Source organism: Antechinus flavipes, chromosome 3 (genome assembly GCF_016432865.1).
Source record: "Antechinus flavipes isolate AdamAnt ecotype Samford, QLD, Australia chromosome 3, AdamAnt_v2, whole genome shotgun sequence".
Classification (NCBI taxonomy): Eukaryota; Metazoa; Chordata; class Mammalia; order Dasyuromorphia; family Dasyuridae; genus Antechinus; species Antechinus flavipes.
In genome coordinates, this window is record NC_067400.1 from 364,156,453 (window position 1) to 364,177,447 (window position 20,995).

General features: G+C 32.0%; 1 protein-coding gene across 1 annotated transcript in view; it reads left to right on the forward strand.

The window, feature by feature from the left end:
• Nucleotides 1-20,782, forward strand: part of HNMT (histamine N-methyltransferase) — a 54,098-nt gene extending 33,316 nt beyond the window's left edge. Inside the window, exon 6 of the mRNA XM_051985808.1 lies at nt 19,658-20,782. Within this exon, the coding sequence (XP_051841768.1) occupies nt 19,658-20,013 (356 nt within the window). The 3' untranslated portion in view covers nt 20,014-20,782. The remainder of the gene's footprint in view (nt 1-19,657) is intronic.
• Nucleotides 20,783-20,995: the final 213 nt, after the last annotated feature.

A 20,995-nucleotide genomic window follows, 5' to 3' on the forward strand; every position in this document is an offset into this window, starting at 1 on the left:
AAATTATTTAAATATTCTGTGATTGCCTTTCTTGATCTGATGAAAGTGAAATTAAGATGTGGAATAATTCTTATATAATATTATATATGTGAGATAATATGGTATTGTGGATAGAGAGCGCTCTTCAGAATTAGGGAGATCTGAACTCAGTTCCCACCTCTGACACATATAAGGATGACCTTAAACAAGCCCCTTAACCTCTCAGTACTTTAGGCAACTCTCTAAACCTGTAAGTCACAGTGAAAGGGCTGACTCTCATTAGTAAAAGGCATTTTCTCATCTGAGAGTTCCTTGTATTGCTGAAATCACAGGTCTCAAACTTGTACTTAGCCATAATAGATGCAAGGAAATGCTTGCATAGAAATATAGAAAAAGAACTTTTAAATCCTCCTTTGGGTATTTGTTTCCTAGTTTTTAAATATATACATTTGGTTAAGTAAGTAGACAAAGTGCAAAAAATAAGTGAACATGAAAAAAGTGTTTAGACTAGCAAGTATTGATTCTGCAAATCTCTTAGTGTGTGTGTGTGTGTGTGTGTGTGTGTGTGTGTGTGTATTATATCCATGTATCTATGCATACACACATATATTTATGTGGCTTCATAAGTATAAAACTTCTACATAGAAAGCCTCTGAAATGTTTCAAGTGCCAGGTGTGGGATTACCAGATTTTCAGTTTCTAGTGATACAGAGTGCTCATCCTCCATTCACATTCTCTGTTAAGCCCCAGCATGATGAAAAGAGAGAAAACTCTGGATTGTCCAAGACCATGGCAACAGAATACAGTTCATGAATAGTATTGCTAACATGGAAATATGAGTCTGATGATATATATATAGGTAATAGTAACTCTTAAAGACCTTTTACTAAATTGTAGACGAGTTGAAATCTGGGTCAATGAAAGGAATATTTACTATGATAAAAATTGATCCCCTTTAAGACTAAGGAGTAGAAAATAGAAAAGGAGAGAGAGAGAGAGAGAGAGAGAGAGAGAGAGAGAGAGAGAGAGAGAGAGAGAGAGAGAGAGAAAGACAGAGACAGACAGAGACAGAGACAGAGAAATCGAGAGAAACAGGGAGAGAGGATGGAACTACATTCTTAAGGATAAAATAACATATAAAAGGAAGTTGGAAGGGGGTTTGGGAAAATGGTAAGGTGGCTAACAAGGAGCTGAAGAGGTGGAAAAGTACAGTACATGAATCAAAGAGTAAGATGATGTGTGACTGGGATTTTCTCTGAGATAATGGTCTCAGGAAGGGAGCCACCAATTACAAGAGAGGAATCTCAGGTGAAGGCTTCCACAAGGTAGAAAGGCAACTGACAATATTGAGCAATAATGCAATCTGGAATTGTTTTACTGCTTGTATATAAATTTATTTGTGCATTTTACATACTATTCTGCAGCTTCTCTGAATATTGAGGGTTGAGGTAAAAGAAACTTGGAGGATATGTAGGAGAAAAATGGTAACTTTCATATACAATGGCAGTAGTCCTTGAGAATTTGGTTTTGCTGTCATGAGGGGAAACACCTAAACATACAATATTTTGTATTACTTATTTCAGTGGGTGAAATTAGGTATATTGAGGGTGAAGAACCTTTAATATTTTTGGTCTAACTCTATGATTTTATTTCTGTAGGGAATTATCATCATTTCCTCTACCAATACAGACTATTATTAATGCTATTATTCTGTTATAGTGTTGTTGCCTACGGGCACTGAAACAATAAATGACTTAACTAAGGTCACATAGCCAAAATTCATGATAGGTGAGAGTTGAACCCAAGCTTTCTTGACTCTGAGGCCAGTTCTCTATCTCTTACAGCATACTGCATCTCAAATTGTCTCAGCTATGAATAATCAGCTTTATACTTAATTGAATTATCAAATAATTTTATTATAGTATTCCCAATTTTTAAGGACATTTTCCTTCTCATTAAATCATTACTCAGACAACTCTACATATTGTTTCTACCTTCTTAATTATATTTAATCCATCAATACTAATTAGTATTAAAACTTGCATTTTTGTAGGCTGGGCAACAGCAGGAAACTATCTAGGAATATATCTGTCAAGAAGAAGAAGCCAAGCCTAAATACAAAAATTGGCAGAGAAAACTCAGATGCAGATAGCAGAAAGTTATCTTCACTAAGTGTTTTCATGAGCATAGCCCTCTTTAGGATATTTTATGAGAAAATGTAAAAAGAAAATACAGTAATAAAATTGTAAAGACAACTTTGAAAGACTTAAGAACCATGACCAAAGTTATGACCAAGGACAAATCCAGGTCATCCATGATGGAGCAAGCATTCCATCTTCCTCTTGACAGAGGTGATGGACTCTGCTCCAAGAAAATGTATTATTGAACAATGAAATAGTTTCCATTTAACTTAGAATCATATTAAAACCTAATTAATATGGAATTTTATTTTAATCCTGTTAACTTTATATTTAATGAAAAAAGCCAAAATTAATATAAGCAAAAATAGAAAAATCAATTAAGTACATTGATCAAACAAGTGATATATGTGTGTATATATGTATATATGCATATATACATATTATATGTACTATATTCCTGATCCTGAGAATTAGCTTGCAGTCAGAAAGGCCTGAGTTCAAATCTTACTCTGATACCCACGCTTTGTGACTCTGAACAAATCATGTCATATTCCAGTATCCCTAAATAAACTCTAAAACTATAAGGTACAGTTAACATTCTTCATTGAATATAAGCTCTCTCGCCATAAGTTTTCCACACCAATGAAAATACAAATCTAAACTAATTATAGGGGAATATCCAGGAAAAACAGATCAATTATTCTTCAAAAAGCCAAAAATTTCCTAAGTAAAAGTTATTTATTGAATATAGCTGAGTTTCAGGACCATTTTGATCAGTGATTTTATTAAATTCTTGACACTAAGCTAGATACTGGCTATATAAAGACAAAAGTGAAATAAGCCTTGCCCTCAAAGAGCTTACATTCTATTTGGGGAATACAACATATAAATATATAGAAACATATGTAATAAATAATTGGTAATTTACGGGGTGGTAAGCACTAGCAGCTGTGAAGGTCAGAAAAAGTTTCATGTGTAACATAATATTTATGCTGGTGAGAATGGAGTACATTCCAGGTATGGAAGAAAGTCAAGGCAAATAGCAATTAGACTAGACTATAGTATAATGTGAAGGTAGATAATATATGATACAATTGGAAAGGTGGGGTGGTGATAAAAGATTCTAAATTCCTGAGGAATTTATATTTTATCTTAAAAGATGCTATTTAAAACATATTGAGTAGAGGTATGGCATCAGGAGTCCTGTGCAAAAGAAAAATCAGTGGCAATTATGTAAAGAAAGAACTGAATTGTGAAGAGACTTGGGATAAGAAGATCTGATAGGATTCTATTACAATAGTCCCAGAAGTATAAGTAGAGAAAAGAGATGGATATGAGAGAAATTATAGAGGGAAAAATTAAAGGCAGTTAGGTGGTACAATAGATAGAAAGCTCTATATGGAATTAGAAAGACCCAAATTCAAATTTGACCACAGGCATTTACTAGTTATATGACCCTGGGAAAGTCACTTGGAAAAGACAAGAATAGCAACTATCTCCTAGGGTTGTTGTGATGATAAAATGAAATGATATGCATAAAGTGCTTTGCAAACTATAAAGTCCTACAGAAATATAAATTGTTATAACTTATATATACATATACATTTATATGTATATGGAACATGGTCCATTTTCATCTCATTCTTATTCACTCCATATACTCCATATTCTAAAATTTTTCAGATTCAGATCTTTATAGAAAGCTTAAAGACAGTTTTTGAGTTCCAGTGTGGGACACTTTTTCCCATATTCACATGTTGCCACTAACCAACTATGGCTACAATTTATGTATTTCTATGCACTATGTGGTACCTAACTCCTGTGGCTGATTATCAAGGAGATAATTATATACCAAAAGGAGAAGGTTCCTTATTTGCATCTGCCCCTTTTCTCAGAAGCTGTTCTAAGAGTTTCCTGTCTTTCAAAATGAATATTTAGAGGAAATTGCTCTAAAATGTTGCACTTACTGCAAAATAAGTCTTTTATCTATTCATTAAAAACCATTATATATATTTTTATTCTTACTTTGTAGTTATTACCAGCTATATTCCCACCTCTCTCCCTCACCTCCAGTATTGAATCTTCCTTTACAATAATGAAAAGCTATAATGGGCTGAAGCTCGAGTTGATGCACTGAGGTCTGTAATGACCGCATATTTAAAATCAGCCAGAGTCAGGAATTCAGGTTAAGGGAAAAATCTTCAATCTTTATTGAAGTGAGGAGGTGAATAAGGATTGCAATAGCAATATGGGCAAGAAAGATTGCGATAGCAATATGGGCAGCTGCGACAGGAAGCCAGCTAGCAGAGGGGGATCTGAGCTGAAAGGGCCCACACAATGGCAAATGCAAGCAGTCTCTCCTTCCCCTTCCTTTTCCACTCCCCTGCCTCCACCCACCAAAATCATCATTTCCTATACAACACATCAGAACTTGCACAAAGAGTGGGCGGGGGCCATTCTTTCTTCAAGCATATATTAATAGAGTATGGTCCAATTACTATTTAGCTTCATGTGTTTGGGACCTCAGAGGTCCCAAACACATGAAGCTAAATAGTAATTGGACCATACTCTATTAATATATAAGCTTGGAGAAAGAATGGCCCCCGCCTACTCTTTGTGCAAGCCCTGATGTGTTGTATAGGAAATGACATAGGGACGATTTTGGTGGGTAGAGAGAGAGGGGCAGAAAGAAAGATAGAGAGACTGCTGGCCAGTTTGTGTTAATGACGCTCACATTCCTTTCGCCATCTCCCTTCACCTCTACAAAGAATAAAGATCGAAGTTTTTCCCTTGACCTGAATTCCTGACTCTGGCTAATTTTAAAATATGCGGTCATCACAAAAGGCAATTGGGTAAAACCAGTGAATCCAGTGGCCAGTATAGAAGTGTGTACACTTTCTGTTTCCATAATCTCCCACTTTTGTGCTAAGAAGAAGGAGACATTCTTCATTAGTTATTTTCTGGGAACAAGATGAGTCAATCCAATAACGTAAAGTTTGTCTTTCCTTTTAGTGTTCTTCTCACCAAATATCAATCAGAGAATATTTTTTTAAAAAATCTAGCATGTCAGTTTCTAAGCTAACCCTAAGGATACTAGTTCAAATGTAAGACAATCTCTGCATATGAGGAAAATGCATTCTAATGAAATGACTACATTACTGTAGTCCTTATGTATCTACTTACATCCTCTCTATAAGTTCATATAAATATGAAATTTTCATATTCACCCTTTAAAAAATAGAACAATAATACTCTATTACATTGATATGTTAGTACCTGTTCAGACATTTTGAAAGGTTTTTTTTTTTTTTTAAAGAAACATAAGACTAAGTTAGGTTACATCACTAATTAGAAATGCAACAAGAATTTATAATCAAACATTTCAAAATATTGATACTCTTACTCTTTCTTTGAGCTTATAAAGCACATAGTTGTAGTCTAGCTTGATCATTCCAGAGTCTAACAGTATGATTCTAAGTTAGGAAATTGCTAAATACCAGACTGCTTCCTCTACCCAAAATATACACCTGTCTCTTCACATCAGCATCTGCATGTTGCTTTGAAATATTCCCTGAAGTAGGGACCTGCAGTAAAACTTGTTATAACAACTCTGTAGAGAATAAGGTGTTCAATTAGTGCCCATTTTTACCAGATAATTGTGAACTTCATTCAAGACTGAATTTTCTTCACACTTATCTTGTAGTTAAGAATATTTAATGTCTATATTATATCTTCCACAATTCTATAGAAATTGAAAACTATAGGCAGAAAACATGTAATATGATTAAAAGAACAATAGGTTATAATCTAGCCTGTGTCATTAATTGTGACCCAAGGTTATCTGGAAAAATCATTTTACCATTCCATGCCTTTTTTCTTACTTGTCAAATAAATTTCACATTAGATTATTTCTGAGTTCCCATGCAATTAAGTGACTAAAAAGAATTCTCCCATTCAATTCCAAGAAACCTCTAGTCATGTTACTAATATGCCTAAACTAGAAAATAGTGCTAAGATGCATGTAACAGGCCATGTAGCTTCACAGAATTGAACAAGAAGAGACATTGGATTCTGAACATGGCCAGGCAAAGGAGAGAATCTGGTTTTCACTGTAGCTCCTTTTTTAGAATATAATTTTCAGCTTTTCAGACCTTTTGGATGTGAGATTCACTAATTTTACCAAGTATTTAGAGCTATTTCCCTTCCTTACTGCTATTAGACATGCATGAGGAAATCATGCATTTCACAAATCCTTTCCTTATTCTGTACCATATTTTCTAAAAAATTATAGCTAAAAAAATGATTAATGTAAAAATAATCTATGTAATATAAATGAATTATTGTTTTTTTTAATATATGAAAATATGATTATTTAAGTTTCGGGCTAGCTCCCTGGAGGCCTCAGGGTCAGCCAGAGTCAGGATAAGTAAAAGTCCTTGGTCTTTAGGGGGAGAAGTAAAGGAGATAACAGAACTGCCAAGAGTTTTGCCAAGGATCCTTCCTTGATTCTGGAGTCCAGAATCTCCACAAATCTCCACACTTTACTCCTTCTCTTCCTGAGACCAAGTGAAGTTCTCTGCCTCTCTCACTCTACCCCCTAATCTTTACCTACAATTCTCTCAACCCTAAGCATTGAACTAGCATCAACTGTGAGAAGAGAAATTCCAAACATATGCTAATAGAGTTATTGTCCAATAGGTAATTAGCCATATGTGCTCGGCTGTCTGACTCAAGCACATCTTTTAAGAGTTTCAGCCGTTTACATGATTAGATCAAATTTCTGTCAAATCTCCCTCTCTCAAGCATCAAAATTGTCCATATAAACAAATGAATAATAATAATAATACTATTTATTATTAATTTATATAACAATTTTAAGGCTTGTAAAAAAATTAGAAAGATAACTTATTCTAGCACTTAAAATTTTGGAAAGCTATTAAAATCAGATTATAGATTAATAAAAAATATAGTAGGTGGCAAATGAAATAAATGTTGTATAAGAAAAAAAGATAAAGAATGATCAGCAAAATATATATATATATATATATATATATATATATATATATATATATATATATATATATAAAAGGTCACAGAAGAGAAGATGTGAGAAGGGAAAAGAAAGAAAATACTCTATGCTTTGATTTCTTCTATCTCCTCATTGGCTTCCTAGCATATATTTCTTATATATTTGTGTGTGTGTGTACATACACATACATGTATATACATGTACCTATACATATTTAACATGTGTTTATATATACACACACAATTCTTATGTATATGAATTAAAGTCAATTGTCAGCCTAAGGCAACTTTAGAGCCTGGATCTCTCTCTGGCTGACTTGATTGAAGTGCAGATAACCCCCGGGCAGAGAAGATACTTTTCAATCAATAAACAACCAGCCCTGGGGTAACTGTGTAGGAGGCAGGAATTTTTGCTTCAAGGTATCAGGCAGCTGATCAGGGGAATATTGCTGAACCCTCTATTAGTATTATGGTGACTTGATGGAGTTCCAGGCTATGGCTGTGAGTATTAAGCACATGCCTGGTGACTATGATCACAGTGGGTGGGGATTCTGCTGGCTGGGAGAATCATGAAATACTTGATTTTGGGTTCTAGGGCAGAGATGAACGGAACTATACAGTTTCAGGAACTATACAGCTTCAGGAGGGACTGTAGGGAACAAGAGCATTTGCTGTGACAATGTTGCACGAGTTGTGGTCAGGGCTGGGGAGAATATCTGAAAACAGAATCCTGGTTAGAGCTCAAAAAATAGTATCAGAAACTTGATGCCTGAGTTAGTATCCCCAATTCCTCAATATTAGAGTCTAACATATATGAAGTTAATAGACAGGAAATTTTATAGTAATAGTAATAATAGTATAAAAAAGGAAATAACCCAATCATAAATAACTGCTGTGGTAATGGAGAAGATTTGGGTTCAAACTCGGAAGAAGGCAATGATGTTAAAACAGCTTCTTCTATCTCAAAGCAAAGAACAAAATGGTCACAAGCTGAAAAAAAGAATTTTTGGAAGGCCTTAAAAATCAAATAAGAGGTATAGGAAAATTAGGAGGTAGAAGAGTTATGCAAGAAAATCAAGAAAATTATAAAAAGAAAATTTTCCAACTAATTTTTCCAACCAATTGGAAAGAGATTCAAAATCTTATTGAATAAAATAACTTCTTAAAAATTTGAATTGGGCAAGGGGAAAGCTAATGATTTTATAAGACACCAAGAAATAATAAAACAAAATTAAAAAAATGAAAAAAGGTAATGTGAAAAATCTCATTAGAAAAGCAACAGACAGAAAATAGTTTGAGAAGCAACAATATAGGTATTGGTGGACTACTTAAGAATTATCTCAAAAAAAGAATCTGCCTACTATATTTCAATAGTTTATTAAAGAAAATTGCCTTAAAGTTTTAGAATGAGAGGGTAAAAATAGAAATAGAAAAAAATCCACCAATCACCACTTGAAATGGATCCCGATACAAAACCTCATAAGAACATCATAACTAAATTTCAAAGTTTCCAGATCAAGAAAAAAATACCTCAAATTACTAGAAAAAATATTTAAATAATGGGGAGCATAGTCAGGATAACACAAATTTTAGCCACTTTTACATGAAAAGACCAAAGGTCATGAAACAATGTATTTCAAAGAGCAAAGGAGCTGGACTTTCAACCAATAATAACTCATCCAGTGATGCTATGTGTTATCCTGAATGGGAAAATTGGATATTTAAAGTATTAAGGAATTTTCAGGTAAATTTGACTTACTAAATTCAAGAGAAACATAAGAAGGTAAACATTAAAGACCAATTATAAGGCACTTTAAAAAGTCAGTATATTAAATATTAAATGTATCATTTTTGGATCATAATGTAATAAAAATTATATTTAATAAGGTACCATAGAGACAAGGATTTTAAAATTAATTTGATACTAAATAACCTAATCTCAATGAATGAGTGGGTCAAAAAACAAGTCATATAAACAAACAATATTTTTTATTAAAGAGAATAATAATAATGAAACAACAGTTCAGAACTTACAGAATTCAGCAAAAGCAGTGACTAAAGGTAAATTTATATCTATAAATAACTATATCAATAAAATAGAGAAAGAGCAGACCAATGAATTGGTTATACAATTTTAAAAAATTGAAAAAAATTAAAAATCCCCAATTGAACACCCAATTAGAAATCATAAAAATTAAAGGTGAAATTAATAAAATTAAATTTAAGAAAACTATTGAATTAATAAATAAAACTAATTTATTTTATGAAAAGAAAAACAATATAGTCTACTAAACATTTAAAAATTGATTAATTCCAATATTAAATAATTTTAAAAATAGGCAAAGAAGAAGTCCTAAGAAATTTCTTTTGTGAAACAAATTTACTGTTGATACCTAAATCAGGAAGAGCAAAAAACAAAGAAATTATAGAACAATTTCATTAGTAAACATAAATATAAAAATTCTAGATAAAATACTAGCCAAGAGACTACAACAATGCAGCACAAAGATTATGAAGAGTGACCAAGTGGGATTTGTACCATGAATTCAGGGCTAGTTTAATCTAAGGAAAACTATTAATATAATTGATCACATCAATTAGAAAAGTGACAAAAAATCATATGATTATATATCAATAAAAGCAGAAAACGCTTTTGGCAAAATGTATTGTTAATATTATTTTTCTTTAAAACAATCAAAAGCATAGTTATAAATAGATTTTTCCCTTAAAATGATAAGAAGTATCACCTTAAAACTATTATCAAGCATTATTTGTAATTGGGATAAGTTAGAAGTCTGCCCAATAAATCAAGAGTCAATAAGAATATCTATTATCAGCAACAGTATTTACTTTTTATTATAAATGCTAGTAATAGTAATGAGTAGAAAAAGAAAATAAAAGATTTAGAATGAGTAATGAGGTAATAAAACTTTCTGTGGATAATATGATTTAACTAAAAACGTTAGTTGAAACAATTAATAATTTTAGTAAATTAGCTGTATAGAAAAGAAAATCACCAAATCATCAGCATTTCTCCATATCATCAATAAAATCCTGCAAAAAGAAATCTTGAGAGATACCCTATTTAAAATAACTATAGATTCTATAAAATACCTGGAACTGAATCTGCCAAGACAAACCCTGGAACATGAACATAATTATATAACACTTTTTTCATATATTCAAAGTTAGATTTATATAATTGAAGAAATATTAATTATCAAGAATGAGTATTACCAATATGATAAAATGGCAATTCTGTCTAATTTACTTATTCAATTTCATTCCAGTTAAATTACCAAAAATATTTTATTGAACAACAACAACAACAACAACAACAACCAAAAAAAAAAAAAAGCTCATTTGGAAGAACAAAAGGTCAACAATGTCAAGGGAATTAATGAAAAAAAAAAAAGGAAGGAGATTTAGCAGTACTAGATCTTAAACTATTTTTTAGATAAGACAATAATTATCAAAATTATTTTATACTGATTAAGAAATAGAAAGATGAATCAATGGAACAGAGGAGATGTCCAATAAATGGTGGTAAATGATTATAGTGACGTTGTGTTTGATAAAGTAAAGATCTAAGGTTTTTAGATAAGAATACACTATTTGGCAAAATAGTTGGGAAAACTAGAAAGCACCATGTTTGAAATTTGGTATGGATAAATATCTTACCCCATTTACAAAAATAACATCAAAATGCATGCATGATATAGATTTGTAGGAAGATATAAGAAGAAAACTAGGACATGGAAAACATTGCTTATTGTCCAGCTTCCTAAACAATATGTCACAACCCCATATAAAATCTCATAATTGAAAGGGAGTGTAAAATTATCATTAGATTATATTGCATATAGTTATATTTTATTGAGTAAATGTTTCATTTGTATGTCTTTTTATATGCCTAAAAGCCCAGGATAATGTAAAAATTTTTCATGAAAAAAGATTACAAAATGGAAAAAGAAATTTCATTCTTCTGGATAGGAGAAGAATTTATGAATAAACAGAAGGCAGACATCATTGCAAGATATAAAATGAATAATTTTGATTACATTGAATTTATTTTTTATACAAATAAAAGGGGCCAAGATCAGAAAGAAAGCAGAAAATTGGGGGGAAGGAATTTATAAACAGTTTCTTGAATAGCGGTCTCATCTCTCAAATATATAGAGAACTTTTCAAATTTATTAGCTTATAAGTAATTCCTTAATTGATAAATGATCAAATTATATGAACAGTTAGTTTTCCTATGAAAAAATCAAAACTATATTGTCATATGAAAAATTCTTTAAATCATTATTGAGAAGAGAAATAAAAATTTTAACAGAATTCAGATTTCATCTTATGCCAATAAAATAACCTAATGATAGAAGGAGGCAATGACAAATTAACACATTGCTGGTGGAATTGTGAATTGATTCAACCATTTGGAGAGGAATCTGGAATTATGCAGAAAGAGAGAACCATATATACCCTTTGAACCAGCAATATCCCTATTAAATCTGTTGCTGAAGATGATTATAGAAAAAGGAAAAGAACCTATGCGATCAAGAATAATTATTGCAGCTCTCATTGTGGTAGCAAAGAACTAGAAAATGCCAATCAATTGGAAAATGGCTAAAGAAGTTGTAGTATATGATTGTGAAAGAATATGCCTGGGTTGTAAGAACCAATGACCTGATTGACTTTAAGAAAACATGGAAAAATTTTGCATTAAATAATGAAAAGGGAAGTGAGCAGAATCAAGAGAATGTTGTATACAGTAACAGCAATATTGTTTGAAGAATAATTACGAATAAACAAATTATTCTGAGCACTATAATTAAAATAAAGGATCTTTGAAAGAAAAGGCCATATACTCCCACAGAAAGAACTGATAAATAAAACTATATATTATGATTTTATATTTATCTGTAAATCTGTGTTAAAATGGTGGCCTTCTCTAGTGTGTGGTATGGAAGGAGAAAGGGAAACAGTTAAAGATTTTAAAAGTAAGAAAAAAAGTTTGTAAAAAGATCACTTTTTTTGTACAAATATTCCCCCAGTCTTTATTTTCTTGTCCTGTACTTGTCTAATCTATTTTTCAGCCTATATATGAGATTTCACATTGATTCTTGTTCCATATCATATGATTGGATTTGGTTTATTGTTAAATTAAGCTTTCTCATTCTAAATATTAGTTAGTCCTGTCTGCTTTGTATCAGCTACAAATGAAATGTATTTGCAGTCTTTTCTTTCACTTGAACATACCCCAGTGTCAGTCACAGAGTAAGCACTTAATGCATTTTGCTGGATTGATGCACTGATTGATAAAAGTATATTGAGTAGCATAGGGCTGAGGACAAGTCCCTAAGGCACTCTAACAGAGAATTGCTTCCAGATTGACATCAATCCATTTATTACAGTTCTTGTTTCTGTTATTCAACCCATTCTGAATCACCTATATACTATTATCCAGCCCACACTACTATGTCTTATCCATCCATGACAATATCGTAAGATATATTTAGTACTTTTCAGAAATCTAGCTATACTGTGATTCTAATACAAATAACAAAATGTGCTGGAAAAATATTAAAGATGGACACATTTGTTGTGAATATGATATAGATAAAATAGATACATGACACATTTTTACTTTTAAGCTGCATCAATAGCATTTTCTCCATTAGGTTGTTAAGTCTAAAAAAGGAATAAAACTGTAAATAAGGCCATTATTTGTAGGGTTTGCTAATTCCTAAGGTACAAATCTTTATGCTGAAAATTTAACAATTTGTTCTTAAGAACCAATATGATGCAACTTCAATTCATTCTGCTAATCATCATCATCATCAGAAATGGATGATATGACCTATTTTGATGAAACCATTCTAATTCTTAATGCTCATTGATTCCCCTTCTAGCTGATCACAAGTCACTTTATCAACAACACATCCTAGGATTTTGTTAGAAACTAAAGTGCAATTAATACTATAAATGGAAGAATTCACCTGCCTTTCTCTTTTGAAAATATCTGAATAGCATTTCTGCTGTTCTGAGACATCTGTACTGTTCTTCCCTGCTTTTCTAAAGTCATTGAGAGGAATTTAGTGACAATATCTATGAACCCTGGAATGTAGATTGTTTGGGTCAGTTGACTTGGATTCATCAACAGGAGCTGAGTGATCTCAAATCATTTCCTTATTTATATTGTTTTTCAATTCCTTTCTAAACATTTTTTTTTTTTTTGGTTTTCTGTCATTACCAACTCAAAGATTATTTGTGTCAAAAAATACAGAAGCAAAAGTGGACTTCCTGTGCCTCCTTTATGATACTCTCTCTTCTGACCTAAAAAATAACCTTAGCATTTCATAGACCTTTGTCCTATGCCTGATATATTTTTTCCTGTTTTCACATTCATTGTTGATTCATTATGCATTTAATGCTCTTGATATACTATTCTTTTTATGAATAATGTTTTATTTTTCTACATTACATATAAGAACAATTTTAACATTCTTTTTTAAAAATTGAGTTCCAGATTCTCTATCTTCTTTTCTTGTCACCACCCCATCCCTGAGACAATAAGCAGTTTTATATGTGATATAAATGTGCATTCATGGAAAACATATTTCCATATTAGTTATGTAGTAAAAAGAAAACATAGACAAAAAAGGCTGAAAAAATTAGAGTGAAAAATGTATGCTTTGATTTCCATTCAGACTTCATCAGTTCTTTTTCTAGAAGTGGATAACATTTTTCATCGTTTTGGAATCATCTTGACACTATTCTTATCAGACCAATATACTATAGATTTTTTTTTCATCTTCAGTCACTTTGTGTTTGCTTCCTTCTTTTATGTAAATATTTTTAAGACTGTAAATTGGTCAATGAATTCTTATAATATATAAATTTATCTCTCTTTACAATTCTCATATTTTTATCATAATCATTCTTTTTTGAAACAATTCCATTCATTTTGACTTGACTTGCCTGTGGAATGTGGAATTAAGAATGCTATATTTTCTTCACCTGATCTTGTTGAAATCCACTCTACCCAAATGTGGAGTATACTAGAGACTACCAACTTCTCTTCCCCACATATGTAACATGAATTTTTAAAATGTCATGCTATTTCAAACCCCATTTCCCAAACTTTCTCAGCAAATAGTTCTTATTTGTTACAATAAGTTCTGGAACTTCCCTTTGTTGCTTATTCTACTTAACTTTAAAGAACCACTTTATTTTTATTAAAAACATTCCAATATTTATTTATATTATTCAAGTTTCCCATCATTATTACAATTCACTTCCATGATAGATTTTTTTTTTCCTGAAATCATCCATTTTCCCCTTTGAACTGTCTTGAGCACTCTCACTACAATATTGTTAATATTTTCCCTACATTGATGCTCAGACACAAGTTCTCCACAGTGGTCTACTTTGTGGACTGTATAAGTTTATACTTTATCACCTCTTTTATCTAATCTGGTCTTCTTAAGTAAGGTATATCTTTTTGTTGTGATATTACAGCCATGAAGCACAGCCTACCAAGTCTCAGTAGTCCCTACAAGGTCAAGTTTTCCTCTTTGCATTAAGACATGCATTTCACTTTCTTTATTGCCCATACTTGTGTATTTATGTAGAGACATATGAGGCTATGAGTTTTGTTACTGCTCTTATTGGTAGTGTCTCCTATAAATTACTTTGCCTCTCTACTTACATTCTTTTTCCTGTGCTTTATCTGCCACTTTCTGCGAGAACTAATGGTGCATGTATGTGGTCAGATTTCTCTTCCCTACCTCCATTTTCTTTTTAAAGCCCTTTTGATAAATTTCTCAAGTCACCAGGCTTTTCAACTAGACCATTTATCAGGGATGTTATAGAGAGGGGATTTCTACTCACACTGGACAATTTCTTTAATCCCTTCCAACTCTGAAATTGTAAAATACTGTAAACTAAAAGTTCAGTAGAAAAAAAAGACTAAAATTTTCTTTTCTTCTCTTTTAGCTGTCTGAGGAAATATGCAAATTACATTGTATTATTTTTAATGCAATAAAAAGGGAATCCAGCATAAATCATGTTGAAAACAAAAGTAAAAGTTGCACCCACTGACAGCGATTGTAATAACATATCAGTCAGATAATATGCAATGTGTATAGAGCTCATCTCAGAAGTGGTACTGAGTCATAGAATACTGACACCAGCAACATGTCTATAACTAGTACTTAGTTCTCATTTTCCTCCAGGTGAAAAATTATCACCAAGATTATTTTTTAACCACTGCAGTGTTTATTTTCCAAAAAGATCTTGTTTATAGATGGATTTCTATTCAGAAAGATAAACAGCTAGCTAATGAATGAAAAGTTTTTGAAGGCAGTCATATTTCTATGTTGTCCTTTAAATTTAGGATTTCTCCCTTCCCCCCTTCTTCACACACAATCTTACTCATCATGAAACAGTCTTTTCTTTCTTGGAATTCAGTGTCATGTCATTTATTTTGGAAATTAAACACAAAGTATCTTATAGTATCTTTCCAATTGTCATCCTAGAGACTGAGGCTCGAAGATTTGCTCGAAATTCTTTGCAGCCTTAACTCATGCACCTTCTCTTTGAGAACTAAGTATTTCAACCAATTTTCTATCCCCTTAAGTCCTTTCTTTTCTAAACTTCTTTATTCACAGCATTCTCTGTTACCTGGAATGGACATCTTTCTAATTAACTTATCAAAATCTCTCCTGTTCTTCCAAGTCCAAATGAGGGTTTTCAGCTACAAAGATGCAAAAGAATACCCCCCTTCCTTTTACCTGAACCCTTCCTTTACATTTAGTCAGAAAAGCTATAAGAGCTTTAGAGATCAGCCAATCCAACCTTCAAATTTCACAGATGAGAAATATTAAAAGACCTAAGATCATGCAAGTGGCAAATAGAATTTGCACCCATGTTTTCAAATTGCCAATCATATTGCCACCACTTAACTCTTTCAATGACTATGTACATCTCTTTTTCCACTAAATTATAAGCTCTCTGAAGACACAAATTGTTTCATATCTATTTTTGTAACCCTAGTGCTTTCCCAATGCAGTGCCTTACATATAGTAAGGGCTTAATAAGAATCTGTTAAATTGAATTGATTTGTTATCCTCACCCTTCTTGAACTACCCCAAGTTAATACATCCAAATTACTTTGCAAACCTTAATGTATTAAAATAGATGTTGTTTTCACCTTTTTGGATTATTTTAAGATAGCTAAATGTGGGGGTCATGAAATTGTGATTTATTATCAGTAAATGTCTGATTTGTATGTCTATTTTATATGCCTCTATACCTGGGCTAATGTAAAATTTCTCAAGCTAAAAGGGGTCATGAATGGGAAAAAGTTTAAGAAGCCATGGACTAGAGCATGCGTTGTATTACTGTTTCCCTTACAGCACATTGCTCAGAGCAGAAGCTTATTTAAGATTTTCTGATTTATTATTATAAAAATTTGAATATTATATTGCTTGAATAAAATGAAGACTATAGCAGATAGAACAGTGAGGCAAGGAGAATAACCTAACTCAAGTTAGGGAGACATGGGCAGTACTCCTGGTTTTACTAACTTGCCTTATGACCTTCAGCCAGTGACTTCACCTCTCTAGGACTGTTTCCTCGGTTTTATAACATGGAGTTTGGGGTCAGATAGTAGCAAATACTTACCTAATGCTTATTATGAGTATGCTAAACACTTTACCATTATTAGGTCATTTCATTCTTATAACATCTCTGTTAGATAAGTGCTATTATCTCCATTTTACACATGAGGAAACTGAGGTAGGCAAAGTGTGAAGTTATATACCTATGGTAACACACACTGCTAGTAAATGCCTGAACTTCTGTCTTCCTGCCTCCAGGCCCTTTGCTGGAAATACTGTACTGAATAGATAACCTTTAAGGATCCTGACTCGAAGAAAATAAAGTAGCTTCTGTCTCATTTGCTTTCACTCATTTATGTAGTCGAACTTTGACATTTGCTGTAAAAATGGGGAACAAGGGTCTAAAGAGATAGTAGGGCTTCTCAAGGAATTTTCAAATCAAAAATTCTATTCTAAATCTTGCCACATGTTGTCACTTTCATTTGACTTAAAAGATGAAGTGTTAGGCTGTAACATTTTGTTTAACATACTCACGCCCACATCCACATATATGTTTATGTGTGTGTTTGCATGTCTTTGTATGTATGTATATGTGTCTATATCTGTGAGTATATATTACCCATATATGTGCACATGTATGTCTATATAGCTATATGTGCATGTATCTATGTATGTGTCTGCATATATGTGTGTATGCCATGTATATGTGGATCTATATGGGTATCTGTATATCTATGTGTGGGTCTGTATACATGTGTGTATATTTTGTATGTGTGCATATGTGTGTGCATGTGTCTGTATATATGTGTGTCTATATTATGTATGTGTCTATATTGTAGATATGTGTGTATTTATTATGTGTGTATATGCTTATGTCTGTCTGTATCACTATATGTGTATTGATGTGTGTATATATGATTGCATACATGTGTGTATATATTTTGTATGCATATATGGATAATATATACACATAAAGATATAGACACATACATACATACATACAAAGACATGCAAACACACACATAAACATATATGTGGGTGTGAGTATGTTAAACAAAATGTGGCAGCCTAACATTTCATCTTTTAGGTAAAAAGAAAGTGACAACATGTGCCAAGATTTAGATAGAACTTTTGATTTGAAAACTCCTTGTATGTATATGCACATGTGTGTATGGTATGCATGTGTATATGTGTGTCAGTATATCTATATGTGTGAATATCATATATGTATGTGTCTGTATATATGTGTGTTTATATTTTGTATGTATGCATATGCATATATGTGTCAGTGTGTCTATATGTGTGTATATGCATGTGTGTGCTTGTATACCTGTATGTCTGCATGCATGTATGTAATGTGTGTGTTATATGTGTGTATAGCTATGTTGTCTATGCATATTGTGCCTGTATACCTATATGTGCATGTGTGTATATGTGGATATGTCAGAATATATGGATTTATGTTATGTATGTGTGTATATTATATATGTGTGTGTTTATATTTTGTATGTGTATGCATATGTATATATGTGTCTATGTCTATATATGTATGTGTATATGTGTCTATCTGTGTATGCATGTATATATTATATGTGTGTGTACATGTGTGTCTGTATATGTGTGTGTTGTGCATGTGTACATATATATTATGTATATGGGTATATCTATATGTGCATATATGATGTGCATGTATATATGCGTATATGCATGAATTGTGTATGTCTATATGTGTGTACCTGTATATCTATATGTGTGCATGTTATGTGTGTATATGCATTGTGTGTCCGTTTTGTATGTGTGTATACATGTGTGTCTATGTGTGTGTGTTATTTTGTGTGTATATATTATGTATATGTATACATGTGTTATACAAATATATAGATATGTATAGATATATGTATATCATGTATGTGTATATGTGTGTCTGTATATATGTGTGTATGTGTATGCATATGTATATATGTGTATTTTCTATGTGTGCATATGTATATATGTATGTCTATATATTATGTATGTATGTCTATATATCTCTGTGTGTATATATTATGTAAATGTGCATATGTATATATGTGTGTATAATCCTGTTTGCCTTAGTTTCCTCATCTGTACAATGAGCTGGAGAAGGAAACAGTAAATCACTCCACTATCTTTGCCAAGAAAACTCCAAATGGGGTCATGAAGAATCAGACACAATTGAAACAACTGAGCAGCAGCAGCAACAACAAACACAACACACACCCATACATATATGTACATACATATAATATGTAATATATATACAAATATCTAATCTGCAGAGATGTATGTATGTGTATGTATGTATATGTATATGCACAATCCAAATAATTCATTATGCACTGATTTTTTTCTGTATGATCAGTAATACTGGAATGAGTACTATGGAGAATTTAGAGATATTAGTTTTATGATCCCTCATGAAGCGGGTTATAATTTAGTTGGGAAAACCAAGAATATTTACACTTTTCCCCCCCAACAAGATCCCTGTAGGCATCCCCCGATCCAAAAATTCTCCCTACTATTTTGCATCTTTGTGAGTTTTCCATGGCTCTAAGAAGTTAAATGATTTTCCCAGGGGGACACAACCAATATTTATCAAAAGCAAGAATTAAAACCAGATCTTTTCAACTCCAAAAGTTGATTTTCTAGTCACTACATTTCCCAGTTTCTCACCCCTACATCATGAAACAGTTAAATGACAAATCAAACATCTTTTAATGCCACACTATTTAATACCCTCTGAAAGTTCCATATAAGGTAAAAGAGGTCACCTTTCTTTGTGGTCCATTTGCATTGTCAAAGTATTTATTGTGCCTTTGCCTGCAGTCATCCAATATTTAAACTTTTATTTTTCTCTCTCTACGACAGGAATTAGTGGTTGGGACAAACTATGGAAAAAATATGTATCCCGCTTACCCCAAAATGATCTCTGCCTCTATGTATCATCTTCTGACATCGCTCAAATACTGGATACTTTGGAAATTAAATATGAATGTTTTGACCTCCTGTCTACAATGGATATATCAGATTGTTTTGTTGAAGGCAATGAAAATGGAGAGTTACTTCTCGACTTTTTAACAGAAACCTGTCACTTCAGCAAAACTGCTCCACCTGATCTTAAAGCTGAGATTATTAAAGACCTTCAAAAACCAGGATTCAGTACAAAAGAAAGAGGAAAGATTCTTTTTCACAATCACTTGAGTTTTATAGTGGTTGAAGCATAATTAATCAGCATACATTTATTAAGCATTTACTGTGTATTAGGTACTCTTAGTAGAAGTGAGGGAGAATTCAAAAGCCAAAAAAAGACATCTTTGCCCTTCTGTAGAAAATAACATATGCATATAAGCATATGCAATATAAGTCAATTCATCTGGAGTTTTCATGGTACCAAATTATCAGTCATTTACACTTGCAATATAGCACAACATGCAACATTCATATCGTTTGAAATTGAGCATAATCCAGACCTATAACAATCTAGAAGCCAATTATGTTTTGTTTAAATTTTAAATTTTAAAATTTCAGTTTAGTTATTTATACCTTGGATATCAGCAAATGATGTTAATCAGGATTTGATTTACTTTTGATGATTATTTAGACTTAAGAAAGTGAAAAAGGATGTTTTAAAAATGCAGATTAAACTTAAAAGCACTTTACACATTTAATTTTTTTTTTTAATTGTGGAACTGGTTGTCGGATATTTGCTAGCACATTTCTGGCCACACTCATCTAAAAGAGCTTGTTTATTCTAATGATGAGCAAGTTTTGTTTCCTCTTCTCTATATATCTTCTTCTCTAAATATGTTATTTTACATAAATGATAGTTTGTCCAGTTGAATTACTGAATGTGAATTGTAAATCATTTATATTACAGATTATAAAGGATAACACAAATACTAACTGATGGATATGATCAATGATAACTTTAAATGACTTTACCTTGAATGACATTATGATTATTTAACATAAATAAAGATGTTGTGGAAGCAAGGTAGCATTTTATTATGAAAGTAAAAATGAAGCTAAAGTGTATTTTGAAATTTGTCTTTACCATTTCCTAGCATATATTAGGCAATAAAGCAGAGAAATATAATGAAGAGGGCCAGCCATAGATTTAGGGATATTTGATGTCAGTTCTGCCACAGACACATAATGACTTGGTTGCTCAGTGCAAAAAATAAGTTAATCTTCCACTTCCCCAGC